Source organism: Oryza sativa, chromosome 2 (assembly GCF_034140825.1).
Source record: "Oryza sativa Japonica Group chromosome 2, ASM3414082v1".
NCBI lineage: Eukaryota > Viridiplantae > Streptophyta > Magnoliopsida > Poales > Poaceae > Oryza > Oryza sativa.
Genome location: NC_089036.1, coordinates 15,882,819 through 15,898,450, shown reverse-complemented (window position 1 = coordinate 15,898,450; position 15,632 = coordinate 15,882,819). Strand labels below are relative to the sequence as shown.

At 44.4% G+C, this 15,632-nt stretch overlaps 1 protein-coding gene across 1 annotated transcript; it reads left to right on the top strand.

Moving 5' to 3' along the window:
- The first annotated feature begins 2,198 nt into the window (after positions 1–2,198).
- On the top strand, positions 2,199–3,666 carry LOC4329295 (fasciclin-like arabinogalactan protein 3). Its single transcript, XM_015769276.3, has one exon. The coding sequence runs from the start codon at positions 2,729–2,731 to the stop codon at positions 3,368–3,370; it is 642 nt and encodes a 213-aa protein (XP_015624762.1). The 5' UTR covers positions 2,199–2,728; the 3' UTR covers positions 3,371–3,666.
- The last annotated feature ends 11,966 nt before the right edge of the window (positions 3,667–15,632 follow it).

The following is a 15,632-nucleotide window of genomic DNA, read 5'->3' as shown; positions in this document are numbered from 1 at the left end:
TTTTCACAAAAAAACTGACAAATGCTATATTGGTACTCCTAAAAATAATCATAGAAATATGCAAAAGATATATTTCATCTCCACGCATAAAACATCGAATTTCTCCTCAATCTTAATCTCTACTAAACAACCTAAAGTTGCAAATAGAGAGAGCATGCTATCTTATCCCCTAAAGTTGCAAATAACTTCCCCCGAACAGGTAAGAGCTGATGAGTAGTTGCTTTACTGCGGCCAATGCTGTCAAGCCAAAACGCTCTAGGGTCACCAGTCACCTGGGGAGGAGGGGTATGGGTTCACAATTTTATCCATACCCATCTCATATTTAACTTGCCCATACTTAATGGGTGTGGGTATTACCTAATCGATTGGTGTTATACTGTCCAATTGGTATTGGTAACCTACATGTGGACCCACATATAGAAATAGCTCAAAATTACACAAAGTTATTTTTTATGCAATAAACCATTTCTAAACAAATTCAACCAAATTTGACAAGTTTTTATAGTGTGGATGCGAGTTTTAAAATTATGGGTCCGAGTTAGGTGGGTAATAATAAGTATAATCTCCCCTACGCAAAACTCAAATTAATGGGTAATTTCTTTTTACCCAGACCTAGGGATGAAAACGGATCGAAAAGAAACAAGCTCTACCATATTCACTTTTCGGAATTGGAATTGGAAACCCCGGATACGAAAAAGAAATACAATATTATCAAATATAGATATGGAGCAAAAATGAAATGGAATGAATACAATAAAGAATATTTGTCGGAAGATAAAGACCCCTCAAATTGAACTTCTCGAATCAAGATATATCGTTTGTTATTTTTCCTGGAATAATAGGTCATCATTTCCAAATTTTATATCATTTATTTTGTAGGTGATCCCAAACAGTACGTGAAAATCGGTTTTCATAGCCGTTCCCTTAAGAGAACTATTATCCACTTTCTAATCTATTGAATAAACCTAAGATATCTTCCTTTATGCATAATTACACATGGGAAGGAGGAGGAAAGGATGAGGCTGGTATAAGTGGACGTACAACAGCTGTGGGATGGGATTTTTATTCAGATAATGAGATAAAATTTTGATCTTTGCTCAGCGAGTTACAGTCAATTATTACAAAAATCCATTCGATGACGAATGACGAGCACACACCAAGTCAATAAAAGCACACCCAAATAACATGAAGCAAGCACAAATTAATATGCACCAACGCTAGATAAAGATCCCACAATTATTGAATCCTACTCCGTGTCGACGTTTGATGTCGCGACTACGGTATTTGGACAGTATGGGGATTGTTGGTACTAGAATATATGCGAGACTTAGGTAAAAGAGACGGAGACGAGGATTTTTATACAAGTTCGGGCCCCTAAATTGTCAGGTAATAACCCTACTCCTTTTGGCCGAAGCCGGTCGTTGCTCTTATTCACCATGATCACACCAGTACAATATTTGGGGTAGCCTATCTAACTGTTGTCGACTTGGCGGCTTGAAGTATCATCACTAGTCGACAATAGGGTAGTCTTCCTCCTCGAATCCGTGCCCGGCGAGATCAGAGACAATGCTATGTCTTTCCTGACAGTATCCGAAGACACCGTAGGGGACTAGCCATGCTTATTTTTGAAGTCGATATCCGGCGTCTTGTCTTGTCATATGTTGGCTTGTATGTTGATCTTGTGTCTTGATCTATTGTTCTGTGTCCCCTCTCCTTCTAGGGGGCCTTGTATTTATACCCGTAGGTGTCCCCTTCTCCAAGTAGAACTAGGGAAACCAATATGGATACAATTCGAGTAGTACTTATCGTTTCCATGTAGAACTCTATTCATCCTTCCTTATGCGGAACTCCTCTTATCTCCGAAGGTTGTTTCCGTATAAGACATGGTATGTGGTGGGTCCTGCCGAGATTTAGTCAACTACTATTAGGTATGTGATATCCGTAACTCTGACACTCCGTATTTGTGAATCTCCATCCGCAGTTGGTGAAAAGACTTTTCCTCGAAAAAAAAACTACCTTTTGTTTTGTTGGATACACTTGAAGGTTAATTTGTATTTTTGAATGTACATACCGGGCACTGTGACGGTGTGCCTCGGGGCAGTAACTCGCTTCGGATGTTCGAGCAGGACATTTAGTGATAGTGCAACACTGAGGATCGAACTTGTTTGAGTTTGATTTCCTCGCACAAGAAAAAAGGAAATTGTAGCGAATTTATTTCCCTTTTTCCGTTTCCATGAAATGGGTTGGCTTCTACTCCCTCCATCCCAAAATATTTGACGCCGTTACTTTTTTTAAAAATGTTTGGCCGTTCGTCTTATTAAAAAAAATTAAGTAATTATTAATTCTTTTCGTATCATTTGATTTATTGTTAAATATACTTTCATGTATACATATAGTTTTAAATATTTCATAAAAGTTTTTGAATAAGACGAACAGTCAAACATGTTTTTTAAAAAAGTCAATGGTGTCAAACAATTAGGGAAGGAGAAGGAGGGAGTATTAAAAATGGAGGCGAGCGAAGACCGCGGGGAACCAGCCGCATGCAGAGCAGCGACGACGGCATCCAGGGCGCGCGGCGTACGTACGCAGGAGCACATTTGGAGGAGAGGACGACCCCGACCTCCTCCCAGAAATAGCAGCCATCGCGGCCTTTATAAGCATCCACGCACGATCGATCGCCATTGCAGAGAGCTCGCAACCACAGGCTAATTTAATTAGCACCAGAAATATGGCTTCTTCCAAGATGACGCTGCTCCCCGTCCTCCTCCTCCTCGCCGCGGCCTCGCCGGCGGCGCTGGGCGCCTTCGACGTGAACCAGATGCTCGCCGACAAGTCCCAGTACGGGTCGTTCCTGAAGTTGCTGACGCAGACGAAGGTCGCGGAGGAGACGAACCGGCTCAAGTCGGCGTCGCTGCTGGTCCTCCAAGACAAGGCCATGAAGCCGATCACGTCGCTCCCCGCCGACAAGCAGCGGATGGCCATGGCCAACCACGTCCTCCTCAAGTACTTCGACCCCATCCAGCTGGGCGAGATGAAGGACCGCACCGCCATGCTCCCCACGCTGCTGTCCAACACCGACAAGAAGCTCGGCGTCGTCAACTACACCAAGGCCAGCGACGGGCAGATGTACCTGGGCGCCCCCGGCGCGGCCTGCGTCGCCAAGCTCGTCAAGGTCGTCGCCGCGCGCCCCTACGCCATCTCCATCATGGAGGTCAGCGAGGCCATCCTGCCGCCCGCGCTCGGTGGCAGCGGCGGCCCCGGCCGGCGCGCCAAGGGCGGCAAGGGAAAGGTCAAGCCGAAGTCCAGCGACGCCGACGAAGCCGCGGCCAAGCCCGCCACGGAGCCAAAGGCAACCGATGTCCCTAAGTAAGCCGGTGGCAAGGTCGACGCCGATCGACGCGCTCGTCCGTCCACGTACAAGTTTGGAATTGGATAGCGCAATAACCACGCACGGCTAGGCGTAATGTGTGACGACACGTACGGCGCATTACCAGTCTAGTATACCATCACCTTTGACCTGTACTGCTAATTTTCAGTTTAATTTGTATTCGATCAAGTACGTGAAATTGGGTCGAGTTCGATCGATCGGTTGTTTCATACGAACCGAGTTTTGTACTGCTACTAATTAATGTAATGGCTTATGGCTAATGCAAATATTTGCATGTATACGGCTGATCGATGTGCATATACTGCACATTATGTTCAAGAGAAAACCACAAATCGATCGTCCGATTCCTTAAATAAAAGCTAGCAGGTGTGTTTCACTTTACCAACGAGTTAAGCATTAGATTATAAATAGTGAAAAAAAATCAGCAATTAAAATATTTTAAAAAATTTGTGAAACGTGATGAAAACACTAAAACATGTCGCTATCACATACGTTTTAACAGTTTGAAACATATTTTTTTATTTCATTGGAATATAACTATATGATACATTTTTAAGATTTAATTGTAACAAATATAACAGTGTGATCGGATCATAGATCGGATAAGGAGTTTAGAAGAAGAAATATTATTTTGAAGATCACTATATACATGGTACATGAATGGAATGGAGAAAAAAAGGTAGTATGGAAGCAGAGAGTAAGAGTAGTGATTGTTTAAGTTTTGTAAAACATGGTGAAAACATATATTAAAACATATCGTTATAGTTCATGAAACATTAATGGTATAAAACATATTTTTTTATTAGAATATAATCATAGATATTATAAAGAATTAATTATAACAAATACATTGGTTTAATCGGATCGTAGTTCGGATAAGTAGTTTAAGAGAAAAAATATTTTATTAATTGATACATATATGTATTAGAGAGAACAGTAGTAGACATAGTTGTTGGAGGGCCCGATAAAGATTCGTAGCATCGGTAGACCTGTTGGTAGCATTCTCCCATTAAGCTTTGAACACGAGTAATTAAGATGTTTATTTTAAATGGAGATCTCGACTGCCAATCAAATACTTCCGTTCATTCGTCGGAATGCTAGGGCCAATAGGTGCCCAGCGTGCGTGCTCATCATCCCCTACGAGTAATAAGTCTATTTTGCGTCTCTCGTCTTTTGCCCTTGGTCAAATCGTTTCCTCAACCCCAAAATCAGGTATAACACCTCCTCAACATAAAAAGCCGGTGCAAAATCGAATCATTATTCAGTGATTTGGGAAGTAATTTTTGTTGATGTGGCGGGTTGACTTGGTCCATGATGAGGGAAGTTAGGTCCCGATCTTTCGATACCGAGCTTCTAAACGAACACGCTACTGAGCCCCGCAATCGTAGCACCACGTCTCCTCTAGTTATCAACCGTGTCGAAACCCGGTTGACCTCGCCGAGAAGGCTAATCCCTGTATGCGAATCGAAGAACACAAGCAAGAACAAGATAGATTGCAACACAATTGCATATGAATGATTAAGCACTCGAATTTGGGGTTCTACAAACCGATCTAGTAGCGAAACTGTTCTTCATAGAATAATCTAAGCAAAACCCTACTCTAAACGATGACAGCTATTGACTAAATATGATTAGGGACGTCTTAGGGTTGCCCTAGGGTGCACACCAACATGGGTTAAGCCCATGATACAATTACAAGGCCCAAAACCCAAATCAGATTCGGACTAGATTAGATACGTTGTTTGTTTTGCAGATTCCCGGCAGCTCGGTAGGAATTTTGATGTGGGACCAAAACCATCTGAAACTAGACTACATAACCTTTCCAACAAGTATTCATGGGCCCCGAAATTCCTTCTAGATCAGCGGCTAGGTCCATTTGAAGTTGATGCTGTTAGGAGGCCCAAATCCGAATCCAAAACATGTAAAACTTGATCTCTTGTCTTCTATGGATCAAAAGTGACGTGGTGAGATGGAAGTGGACTTGGAGAAGGTCTTGGTTTGGTCCCCAATCAACTTCTTTAATCATCCATGCATTCCTTACAATTGGTCTCTTTTCTTTCGCCCAAGCAAGTACCTCTGCAAACAAAAACACACGAAACTCATTGTGTAGCAACGTTTGTTCAAATATATAACATGTAAATCTAATATAGAATATATGCACCTTTGGTTGATTAATACATAAGGTAGTCATGGTTATATCCGAGCTAGTTGTGTCCTCATCATCCTCTTATTCTTTATTGGAAACAGTTCTCGGTTTCACTTTGTCATGGAGCGTATTGAACATACCGTTATCTATCACAACATCCAGGGAGGAGCATTTCTTGATGGTCATATGGTTGGATCCTGAAATCTTTGTAGTCGCAAAACCACAACATTCCCCTTCTTGCAAACCAACCTGTAACTCATTTAAACAACTGGAGGAACTGGTCCTCTAGACAATACATCTCATCATGAAAAGGAGGTATAGTCAAATTTGAATAAATATATACTCGATGCAAATTATATTTTCCTTTACTATCATAGTTGCCAATAACATGAAAAATCACATCAGAAAGACATGGCAATTCAAATCTAGCAAATAATTTCTTCTCTAAATAGTTTAGTGGACAAAGATCATCAAATTGAAAATAACCCCAAGTATTTAAAGAAGATAGCAATTTAAACTCTTCATGCTCGCTAGCAATGTGAAAATAACATGTTCAAACTCAACACATGGTGGCTCTACTATAGAACTAACATGTTCATTCACTAGTTGTGGCATGGATATAAGTGAAGCATCGCACAACTCCTTTATCACAAGAAACATCAAGCAAATTGTTTTGTGACAAAGGTATTTCAATAATTCTTTCCACTATGGGTTGCTCTAATGTAGCACAAGTAGTGGACATAGTTGGCACATCATAACTATGCAAACCTTGAGTAGTTGTAGATCCGTTATCATTACCTTTTTTCTCATCATCATTACCTTTTTTCTCATCTTTAGAAATTATAGGCGCTTGGTCAATTAAACATTCCTCAAGCATGTATGGAGCTATGGATAGGTCTTTTTGCTCTTCGTCTTTCTTCTCTTCCTCCTCATTACCTTGGTTGTTCTCATATGCCTGCAAAATATTAGTATCCAAAGCAATAGGCACAAAAATACATTTGTTTCATAATAACTCAGATTTAGTTAAAGGCATCGCAATATTAGTATCATTCCTGGTATCTATGAAAATCTCATCAATTCTATTCTTCATCCTTTCAAAACTATCTTTGAAAATTTTATCGATTCCATTCTTCATTCCTTCAAGATTATCTTTGAAAATTTCAGCAAAACTCAATGGTACCAATTTCATTTTTCGACCATTATCTCTAAATATGCATGTATTAGCAATATCATTATGCAAACCGTTATTATCATATATCCATGGTTGACCAAACAACAAAGAACATGCTTGCATAGGGACAAGATCAAAATTTGCAGTATCATGGTAATTTCCAATCGAAAAGTTTACTCTCACAATTCTATTTACCTTGAACTTACCACAAGAGTTGAACCATTTGATGTAATATGGATAAGGATGCGGTTGTGTAGGCAACTCAAGTTTCTCAACCAAATCTGAACTCACAAAGTTATTGCAACTCTCACTATCGATTATAACAACGACATGCTCTACCCTTTACCACAAACTTTGTTTCAAATAATTCGTGGTACTGCCATTGCTCCGCCTTCTCCATTTGAGAACTTAGAACTTGTTGCACCAAATTACTTTCATCATGTGCATCTGTAGAAGGTGATGTAGCAGCTATGGTTTGTCTCCCATCCAACTTTATCTCATGTCCATAAGATATTTAACCTACCATTGTCAGTAGAAAAGAGAGAACAACAGAACAGTATTGTTCCTATTAACTACAGAACATGGATTGTAGTGGAGGCTAGCAAATGGAAGCATTTTACCAAGCTCTTACAAGTGTCTTACTAGCAATGCTAAGGACGGAACAACCGGTGGCTAGTTCGTGACACCTTGAAGGACGTGATATTGCGATTACAAGGATCAAAGCGGTGCTGACCAGAAGTATATATGTGGAGATTGGGAGGCACAATATATAGTAGCAAGGAACACAATTGTGCTAATCAGAAAATGCAAAGTTGAATAATAGTTCAAAGTACTAGTCAATGTGCTGGCCTAGCCTAGACTCAACTCTACCTCAATCAAGCACCCGACAACACTAAGGACTATATATAAATCAATGCACAACTCCGCACTATGAAAACATACTCAAAGGATGAGTGATTTTTTTTCTTTTTTGGTGTGGCTTTTTTTAAGCACCTTTCTGCCTTTTTTTTTCTTTTTTTAGGTGTGGTTTTTTCTTTGCACCTTTCTGCCTTTTATTTCTTTCTTTATTTTTTACTATATTTTAAACAAGAACTGACCACTGACCTCGAACAGGGACTCGAATGTAAATATGAATATTAATCGAATGTAAATATGAATATTACAGGGACTAAAACACAAAGTGCAAAACTAAAATTGGATCACCTCAAAAATGGATTGCTCATATCATGTAGGTTCTATTTTTATAAAAATATCTCAAATCCGCTACTTAACAATTCTAGATAGAGAAAAATACGGAAAATCACCGATAGATCTGATCTGATCCGGAGTACTCCCCTCACGCGTGCGCACGGTACTCCCCACATGTGCACAGTAGTACGGCAACACATAAGCTCTAGAAATCGAGTAACTCCAAAACCGTTGGATAAAAATTTCTCCAAAATACAAAAACGGAAACCCGACGATGAGACGATTCAATTTTTCAAGGTCCCGCTAACAGCCGACGAGATGAAAAACTAGACCTAAAACTAACGTACAACTCACAGACTTGAGTGATGAACCCTAGACCTAAGTGATGAACAGATGCAATACTCAAAACTAAAAATTAAATCTAAAACTAAACCAGCACTCGACACGACGATGCAACCTAGAATTCAACAATGCAAAATCTTATAGAACAATGCAACGGCTCAAATTTTCTAGGTAATGAATAAATATTTTTGTGTGGCGATTTTCTGGTTATGGGAAGATAAATTAACTAACGGGAAACCACGCTCTGATACCAACTCAATTTTCTGGTCATGGGAAGATAAATTACCTAATGGGCAACCGCGATCTGATACCAACTGATGAGGAAAGTTAGGTCCCGATATTCCGATAGGTACTGATAAACAGTCGATTTGGGGGGAGTCGCGACACAACTTGATCCGGCTTCTGAACGAACACGCTACTAAGCCCCGCAATCGCAGCACCGCGTCTCCTCTAGTTATCAACCGTGCCGAAACCTGGTTGACCTCACCGAGAAGGCTAATCCCTGCATGCGAATCGAAGAACACAAGTAAGAACAAGATAGATTGCAACACAATTGCATATGAATGATTAAGCTCTCAAATTTGGGGTTCCACAAACCGATCTAGCAGCGAAACTGTTATAGACAGAATAATCTAAGCAAAACCGCACTCTAAATGATGACGGCTACTGACTAAATATGATAGGGACGTCCTAGGGTTGCCCTAGGGCGCACACCCCATGGGCTAAGCCCACGATACAATTACAAGGCCCAAAACCCAAATCAGATTCGGACTGGATGATATACGTGGCTTGTTTTGCATATTCCCGGCAGCTCAGTTGGAATTTTGATGTGGGACTAAAACCGTCTGAAAGTAGACTGCATAAGCTTTCCAACAAGTACTCACGTGCTAGCCCAGTCATGAAAGGAATTGAAGATAGAAGTGGGTCTCACATGTTAGTGACAAAGTAAAAAAAGGTAGGGCTCACTTACCAACCCCCTGCTCCTCTTTCAATCTCGGTGTGTCGCCCTAGCGTCGCCGTCGCCGGAGGAGGGAGAGTGGTTGGCGTGCGGAAGCGGACGATGATGGGCTGATTGTGAGGGCACGCAACACTGCAATGATGATGGCCACTACCATATACCCACGAGGCCAGCTGCACAAATCCGCCGACGGTGACCACAACTCCACAACTTCCCTCGTTGTCCCGTCATCTGCATCGCCGTCTGCTGTCCACGACCTGTGATGTGAAGCCTATGCTAGAGTTTCACCCAACACCGCTGCCACCATGGAGGAGTGAGGAGTGATGCCTTTACCACGCTGTTGTCGCCAGCCGGCGATATCCTCCCCATGTGTGTCGCGGTTGGTCGACAAACTCCTCCCGCTTGCAGTCGGCCGGCAAGTTTCTCCCCCACACACCCCGCCGTGTTGCTGGACCGCCGCACCCGCTCGCCCACCGACAACAAAGCACACATCGTTGATGCCTCCCACAGCCGTAGGTCCCTCAGTGCCACACTCTTGCTACATCGCCTCCTCCTCTCCCCCACTACCCCCCTCCTTAGATCTGGGCCACTGCAGAACATGTCACAGGCCCAATTCGGTGGTGGCTGCACCTAACAACCCTTCCGCGATGATGATGGCGCTATTACAGGATGCTCACTGGGGACGGCAGTGGACGGGCGGGCAGTCTTCGCGACAAGTCGCAACACTGTCTTCGTCACCACCTGCCATGGATCTCTTCGACGACAACTTCTCCTCTCTCTCCCGAGCAATGGACGCAGTAGCCCAGTAGCCGCCAAGCTCTGGATGGCATAGTTGGAGCTTTGTTGGTATTTGTTATGGTCAGAGATAGATCCACAAGCACATGGATACAACGGTAGCACTTGACCTTAGAGTATTCCAAGGGTATCGAATCACAAGGGACACATTTATATATCTAGGAACAAGATTCAACCAAGAACAACAACAAATGGTAGGCTTAGGCCAGAGAGGATTCCTAGGGATTCAACTAGGTAACTTAAGTTAAAGGTATAACTCTATTAAATGCTTCGGGCATCGGCCCTGCCCTAGTCTATTAGCCTGGAGTCCGGCCTTGAGCTTTATGATGTACCCAAACGTTGAGGGTCGATACAAAGGACGAACATAGCTATCACCACCTGTTGCCTACCTCACTTTCCGTAGAGCACAGAACAAACGAAGGTAATCACCAACTTCGACACCACGCCTAAGCTATTGATTACTACTCTAGCATCGCATAGGAACTTCCTTCTTTATCCAGAGTCATAGTACTAGAGCACTTATTTATAAACTTAGCGACAAACCCGCATCGATGAGTATATATCTCACTTAAGTAAACTAAATTAATAACATAAGGAAATCTTGAATACTTACTTGATTAGAAGAAGCATCCGCCGAGGTACGTGCAAGAAGAAGGCCGACAACTCCAGCGCTTCTCCAGAACTCTAGTGGAAGAATGCCGACAACTCCGACACTCATCCCGAACTTCCTAGAGAGAACTCCGATATTTGGGACACTCCTTCCGGAGCTTCCCCTCACTCTCTACCTAATTCCACATACTAAACTTGTGCCTAAAATATAGGTGAGTTGTACTCCACTTGTTGAGTTGTGTGTTGAGAAGTGAAACAAACTCCTCCTTTTATAGTGTGCCAATGATGGTTGGAATGGCAGGTATGGAGGTCAGTTCACCCATAACCGTCATCACCATACAATAGGAGACTGCCACATGCAAAGGAGGTGCCAGGGGCGACAAGTTTGGTTCGGAAGAATCCCTGGTTCGGCCAAACCAGGCTAACCTCACATGGCCACCAATCTTCTCCAATGCATGACAGGTGGACCCCTATGTTGGTTGAGGATGGTTTAGCCCCCAATTTAAGTCGATTTCAACTCACATGTGGGCCCTCCAATCCTTTGTACTTGCGTATGATTGGTCGGTGGTCCATTTTGTCGCATGGCGAGTGTGTTTTCTCCCAGAAATCGCCTGCATACATATTTTTACCAGAACTCGTGGAAACATTTAGTAATAAACCCCTACCACTAAGTTTATATTATATTTTGAAATATTTTTTTGCAGGAGTTGACAATTAAATTTTGTACTAAATGACCATCAACAATCTTGGGCTCCCACGATGGAGATGGAAGAGAGCAGCGTGGGCGATATAACCAAGCTCCCAAGCGGCACGGGCAGCAGTGGCATCAGGAAGCTCAATGATGCGGCTGCGGCTGTGGATCTAGAGCTCGAGGTCGCAGGGAGGCAGACGATGGGAGACCTCAGCGAGCTCACGGGGGAGTGAGGTTAGGAGTGGCCGGGACTAGCTCCAAATCCATCCACCGCTGCACAACGAGGTGTCGTCGCCGACGTTGCTCGGTAAGCAGGAGCCACCGTAGTCGCTGCTCCTCTCCCGCCGGCTGTTGTGCCTTTCCCTGTTAGTCGCTGACCTAGAAAGCATGAGGAAGAGGAGGAAGAGGTGGAGAGATGGAGGAGGAGGCAAGAGAAATAAGATGTAAGTACGGAATCCGCCTCAAATTATGAAAACTATCTCTACGAGTCAAGTGATTTCCAAAGTCCTGCTCGGAAGGGATAGAGTTTCTGTTGTACCGTACCAGATCCGATATCCTCAAATCTTTCTTGGAGGTCAAGATGATCCACGGTATAAAAGGGACCCTGAGGGAGGGGTGAAGGACATCTAATTCTATCGCAAACACACCCACCATAGTTTACGAAGCCGGAGTACGCTGAGCCAAGTCGTCGGGGGATCTCGTCGAATCCCTCGACTATGATCTCGTCGGTATCATCTGTCTCGACTACTCTCTTTGTAATCTGTCTTCATCATCGTAAATCCCATATAAACTGGACTAGGGCTGTTACCTGATAAGGGGCCTGAACCAGTATAATCTCTGCCTTTTGTCTGCTTGATGTCGTACTACATAGACCCTCGTTCCAATGTACCCCAATACTCTACTCATCCGGTCCGCGAGTATCACTTGTCAACAATGGCACGCCAGGTAGGGGGACCTGGTGCTCAAGGATCTACCAGTATGACTTCAGGACTTACCGGTAGTAGTACTAACACCGGCGTCGACCGAGGAGCCTTTACCTCGACACCGCTGGTGTGGACTAAAGTCGAATCCATTGTCTTTCCAGTCTACACCGTCACGCCAATCTCGACTGGCCTAATCACTATCGGGAACGAGAAAGGCATGGTTGCGACTCTAAGAAACGACACCCCGCCGACGATTCCTCCCACTCAAGTGGAGAACGAAACATCGACGACGCCAATACCTGGGAGGAATCCTCAAGCGGCCGAATTTTGTCCTTTACACAAAAAATCGGAGCCGACAAGGACAACCACCCTAAGGCCGAGATCTTGGTATCCCGTACATAAGACATCAAGCATACTCTCGAGGGCTGCCCAGTGATACTCCACGTGAAAGCTGAACTCTACGCCTGTTGAGAACGTGGGATTTAGCGTACTTCACTGACAGGAGCCACCTACTGCCCAATCCACAGGTCCGGATCTCACGATCTCACAAGCTGCAGGATCTTTCTTAGGACTCTTAAGCCACCGCATCATCGCGTCCAACAACCGCGCGTTCAAACTCCATGTGTTGCCAAGGAACAAGATGCAGCGACAACATCAGATCGGTTCGTTGGATATGTCAGAACTAATCCAAATGAGCCATCTGTGCTACACCTCTTGGAAGACTACGAATCCTCTTCGGAGTCACCACGAGATGTGAACGCTGTCGGCAACACTAAGGTGAGTACGTCCGTAGCAGCGAGAACACCCGCTCAGCAGTTGCGAACCCTAGATGCGATATTGAACGAGAGCCCTTTTGATCGGGTGAAAAACCTAGACGTCGACCAATAGGCAGCGCGACTGCGGGAGGCCATGATCAACCTCAACGCCGCGTTTGCCGAGGCAGCAGTCGACCCGGAACAATGTGGGAACGGAGGGCCGACTGCCGAAGGCGCAGACGGAGAAAATCCCAATGGAGCACGTTTCTCTGGTGACCAATCACCTCAGGAGGTACGGGATCCTACTATGCCACGTCGCGAGAACCGCGATCTTCGTGAACACTTGGACGACCGGCGGAAAGACAGAAGAGATCGTGACAATAACGATCATCATTGACGTTGACATCGTTCTCCTTCTCTTCGTGGGGAGAACACTACCCACCGACGACATCGTCACCGCTCTCCTTCGCGACAGAGACAGAATGACGGTCGGGGGGGAGGGGGACCCCTAATGAAGATCGAGACCGGCGGGCCCATAGTGGCCGCCGCAACGACGTCAACAATGACAACTAGCGAGATCGGGGGGCTAATCGCCAAGATCAGGAGCGGAACGGCGACAACCAAAGAGATCAAAATTCCCAATCTCCCGCTCCTGGTCGAGATCGAGGACGAGATCATCAACCGAGAAGCCGAGCTCCTGAGCCAAGCGATCCCTCATCCTTGTCCTCGTCATCCTCTTCATCAGATTAACCTCCCCGATGTCGTCATCATCGTGGGCCACCTTTCGCCCTAGGGGGTGGGTGCAGGGCATTCACACCCGAGCTCCGAGATGTGCGATGGCCTGAGAAGTTCCGACCAGGAGCAATAGAGAAGTACGATGGAAGCACAAACCGAGAAGAATTTTTCCAAGTCTACTCCACGATCCTCTATGTCGCTGACGCAGATGATAACACGCTGGTGAATTACCTACCGGCTGCGTTGAAGGGATCTGCTCGCTCATGGCTGGTCCATCTTCCATCCCGCTCAATATCCTCATGGGAAGACTTGTGGCAATAGTTCATCGCCAACTTCCAGGGAACCTACAAGCGCCACACGATCGAAGATGACCTGCATGCTTTAACTCAGAACGCAGGCGAATCATTGAGGGACTATATTCGGCACTTCAATGAGTGCAGAAATATGATCCCCGAGATCACCGATGCTTCTGTCATTCGTGCATTTAAATCAGGCGTCCGAGATCGACACACCAACCAGGAATTGGCGACACGACGAATCACATCTGCCCGAAAGCTGTTCGAGATCATCGACATGTGCGCTCATGCAGATGACGCCCTATGGCGCAAGGAGGGAAATAGCAAGGCGGGTGAGGAGAAGAAATCGACCAACAAGGACGCACCAGAGTCAAGCAAAAAGAGAAGTCGTAAAAGCGAGAAGCTGAAATCCTCGGGAGAGGTCCTCGCCGCTGAGAAAACGGACCCACCTAGGCGCCCCAACCCCCAGAGCGACGACTCACGCAAGCAATGGTGTCCAATACACAAGACCAACAATCACGCCACGGAAGATTGTTTCGTCTTCAAAAAGGAGCTTGCAAAACAACTGGCGATCGAGAGAGGGAAGCGAGTTCGTGTTGTTGAAACGGCTGAAGAAGCCGCCACCAATGACTCCGACTCTGATTTCCCGGAGTACGACCTCCACATCTCTCACATTTTTGGCGGCTCTACATCGTACACGTCAAACAGGGAGTACAAAAAAGCGGAACGTGAAGTCTGCTCCACATCACATGCGACTATGTCGGGTCTCAAAACTAATGATTCGGTAACCGACATGTTTAGACCGTATCAAGCCCTGGATCAGTAGATTGATACATGTTCAACAATCTGGATCTTCATTGCATACATTTTGACAAGGCTCCAAAGGAGATTTCTTTATATAAAATAATACGACATTTACAAGTTTGTGGCTAACTATTACAACAGAAGCTATACGATGACCCAACTCTGCCGTTTTGCTATAGAATTAAACCATCTAACTATACTAGACTCAAGGATTAGGTTTAAAGGGAACTAACTTATGTGATTGAACTCCCGACTTCAATAAGAACTCCAAAATGACTCTGAAAAAGGTGGGGTAGGGTAAAGCAAGGGTGAGTACAACGTACTCAGCAAGCTATTATATTCCATATGAATGTATGAGATAGCAGTATTTGAGTAGGGCTAGATTTACTTGCAGAAAGCGGAGAATGTAGAAGAAGAAAGCCTGTGATGGTTTTAATGCAGCAGTATTTAGTAAAATCTTGAATTAGGTTTGTAACCAAATACCATGAGTCTCAATGCTCAAATCCATGAGCATGGTTATTCGAATAGATTCACTTTCACTTTACTGCAGTAAATGTACGCTTTACCCATAGCCCACGACTTGCCGATAATCATCAGCTTCAGTCATGGCCCAACATTAGGTTACTAATAATAGTGGCACCTGTTCCATGAACTCTAGTCCTCATACGCTCTGAACGTACGTTATCAGCAGCGTGAGGAGTTCTGGCGTTCCCGGGGTATTTAGAGAGAACTGATTGTATGACACCATGTCATCGCAATTAGGGTTTACAAATAAGTCATATATGACATCATAATTTATCTCAAACCAATATTTACTTGCGCCTCGGTAAA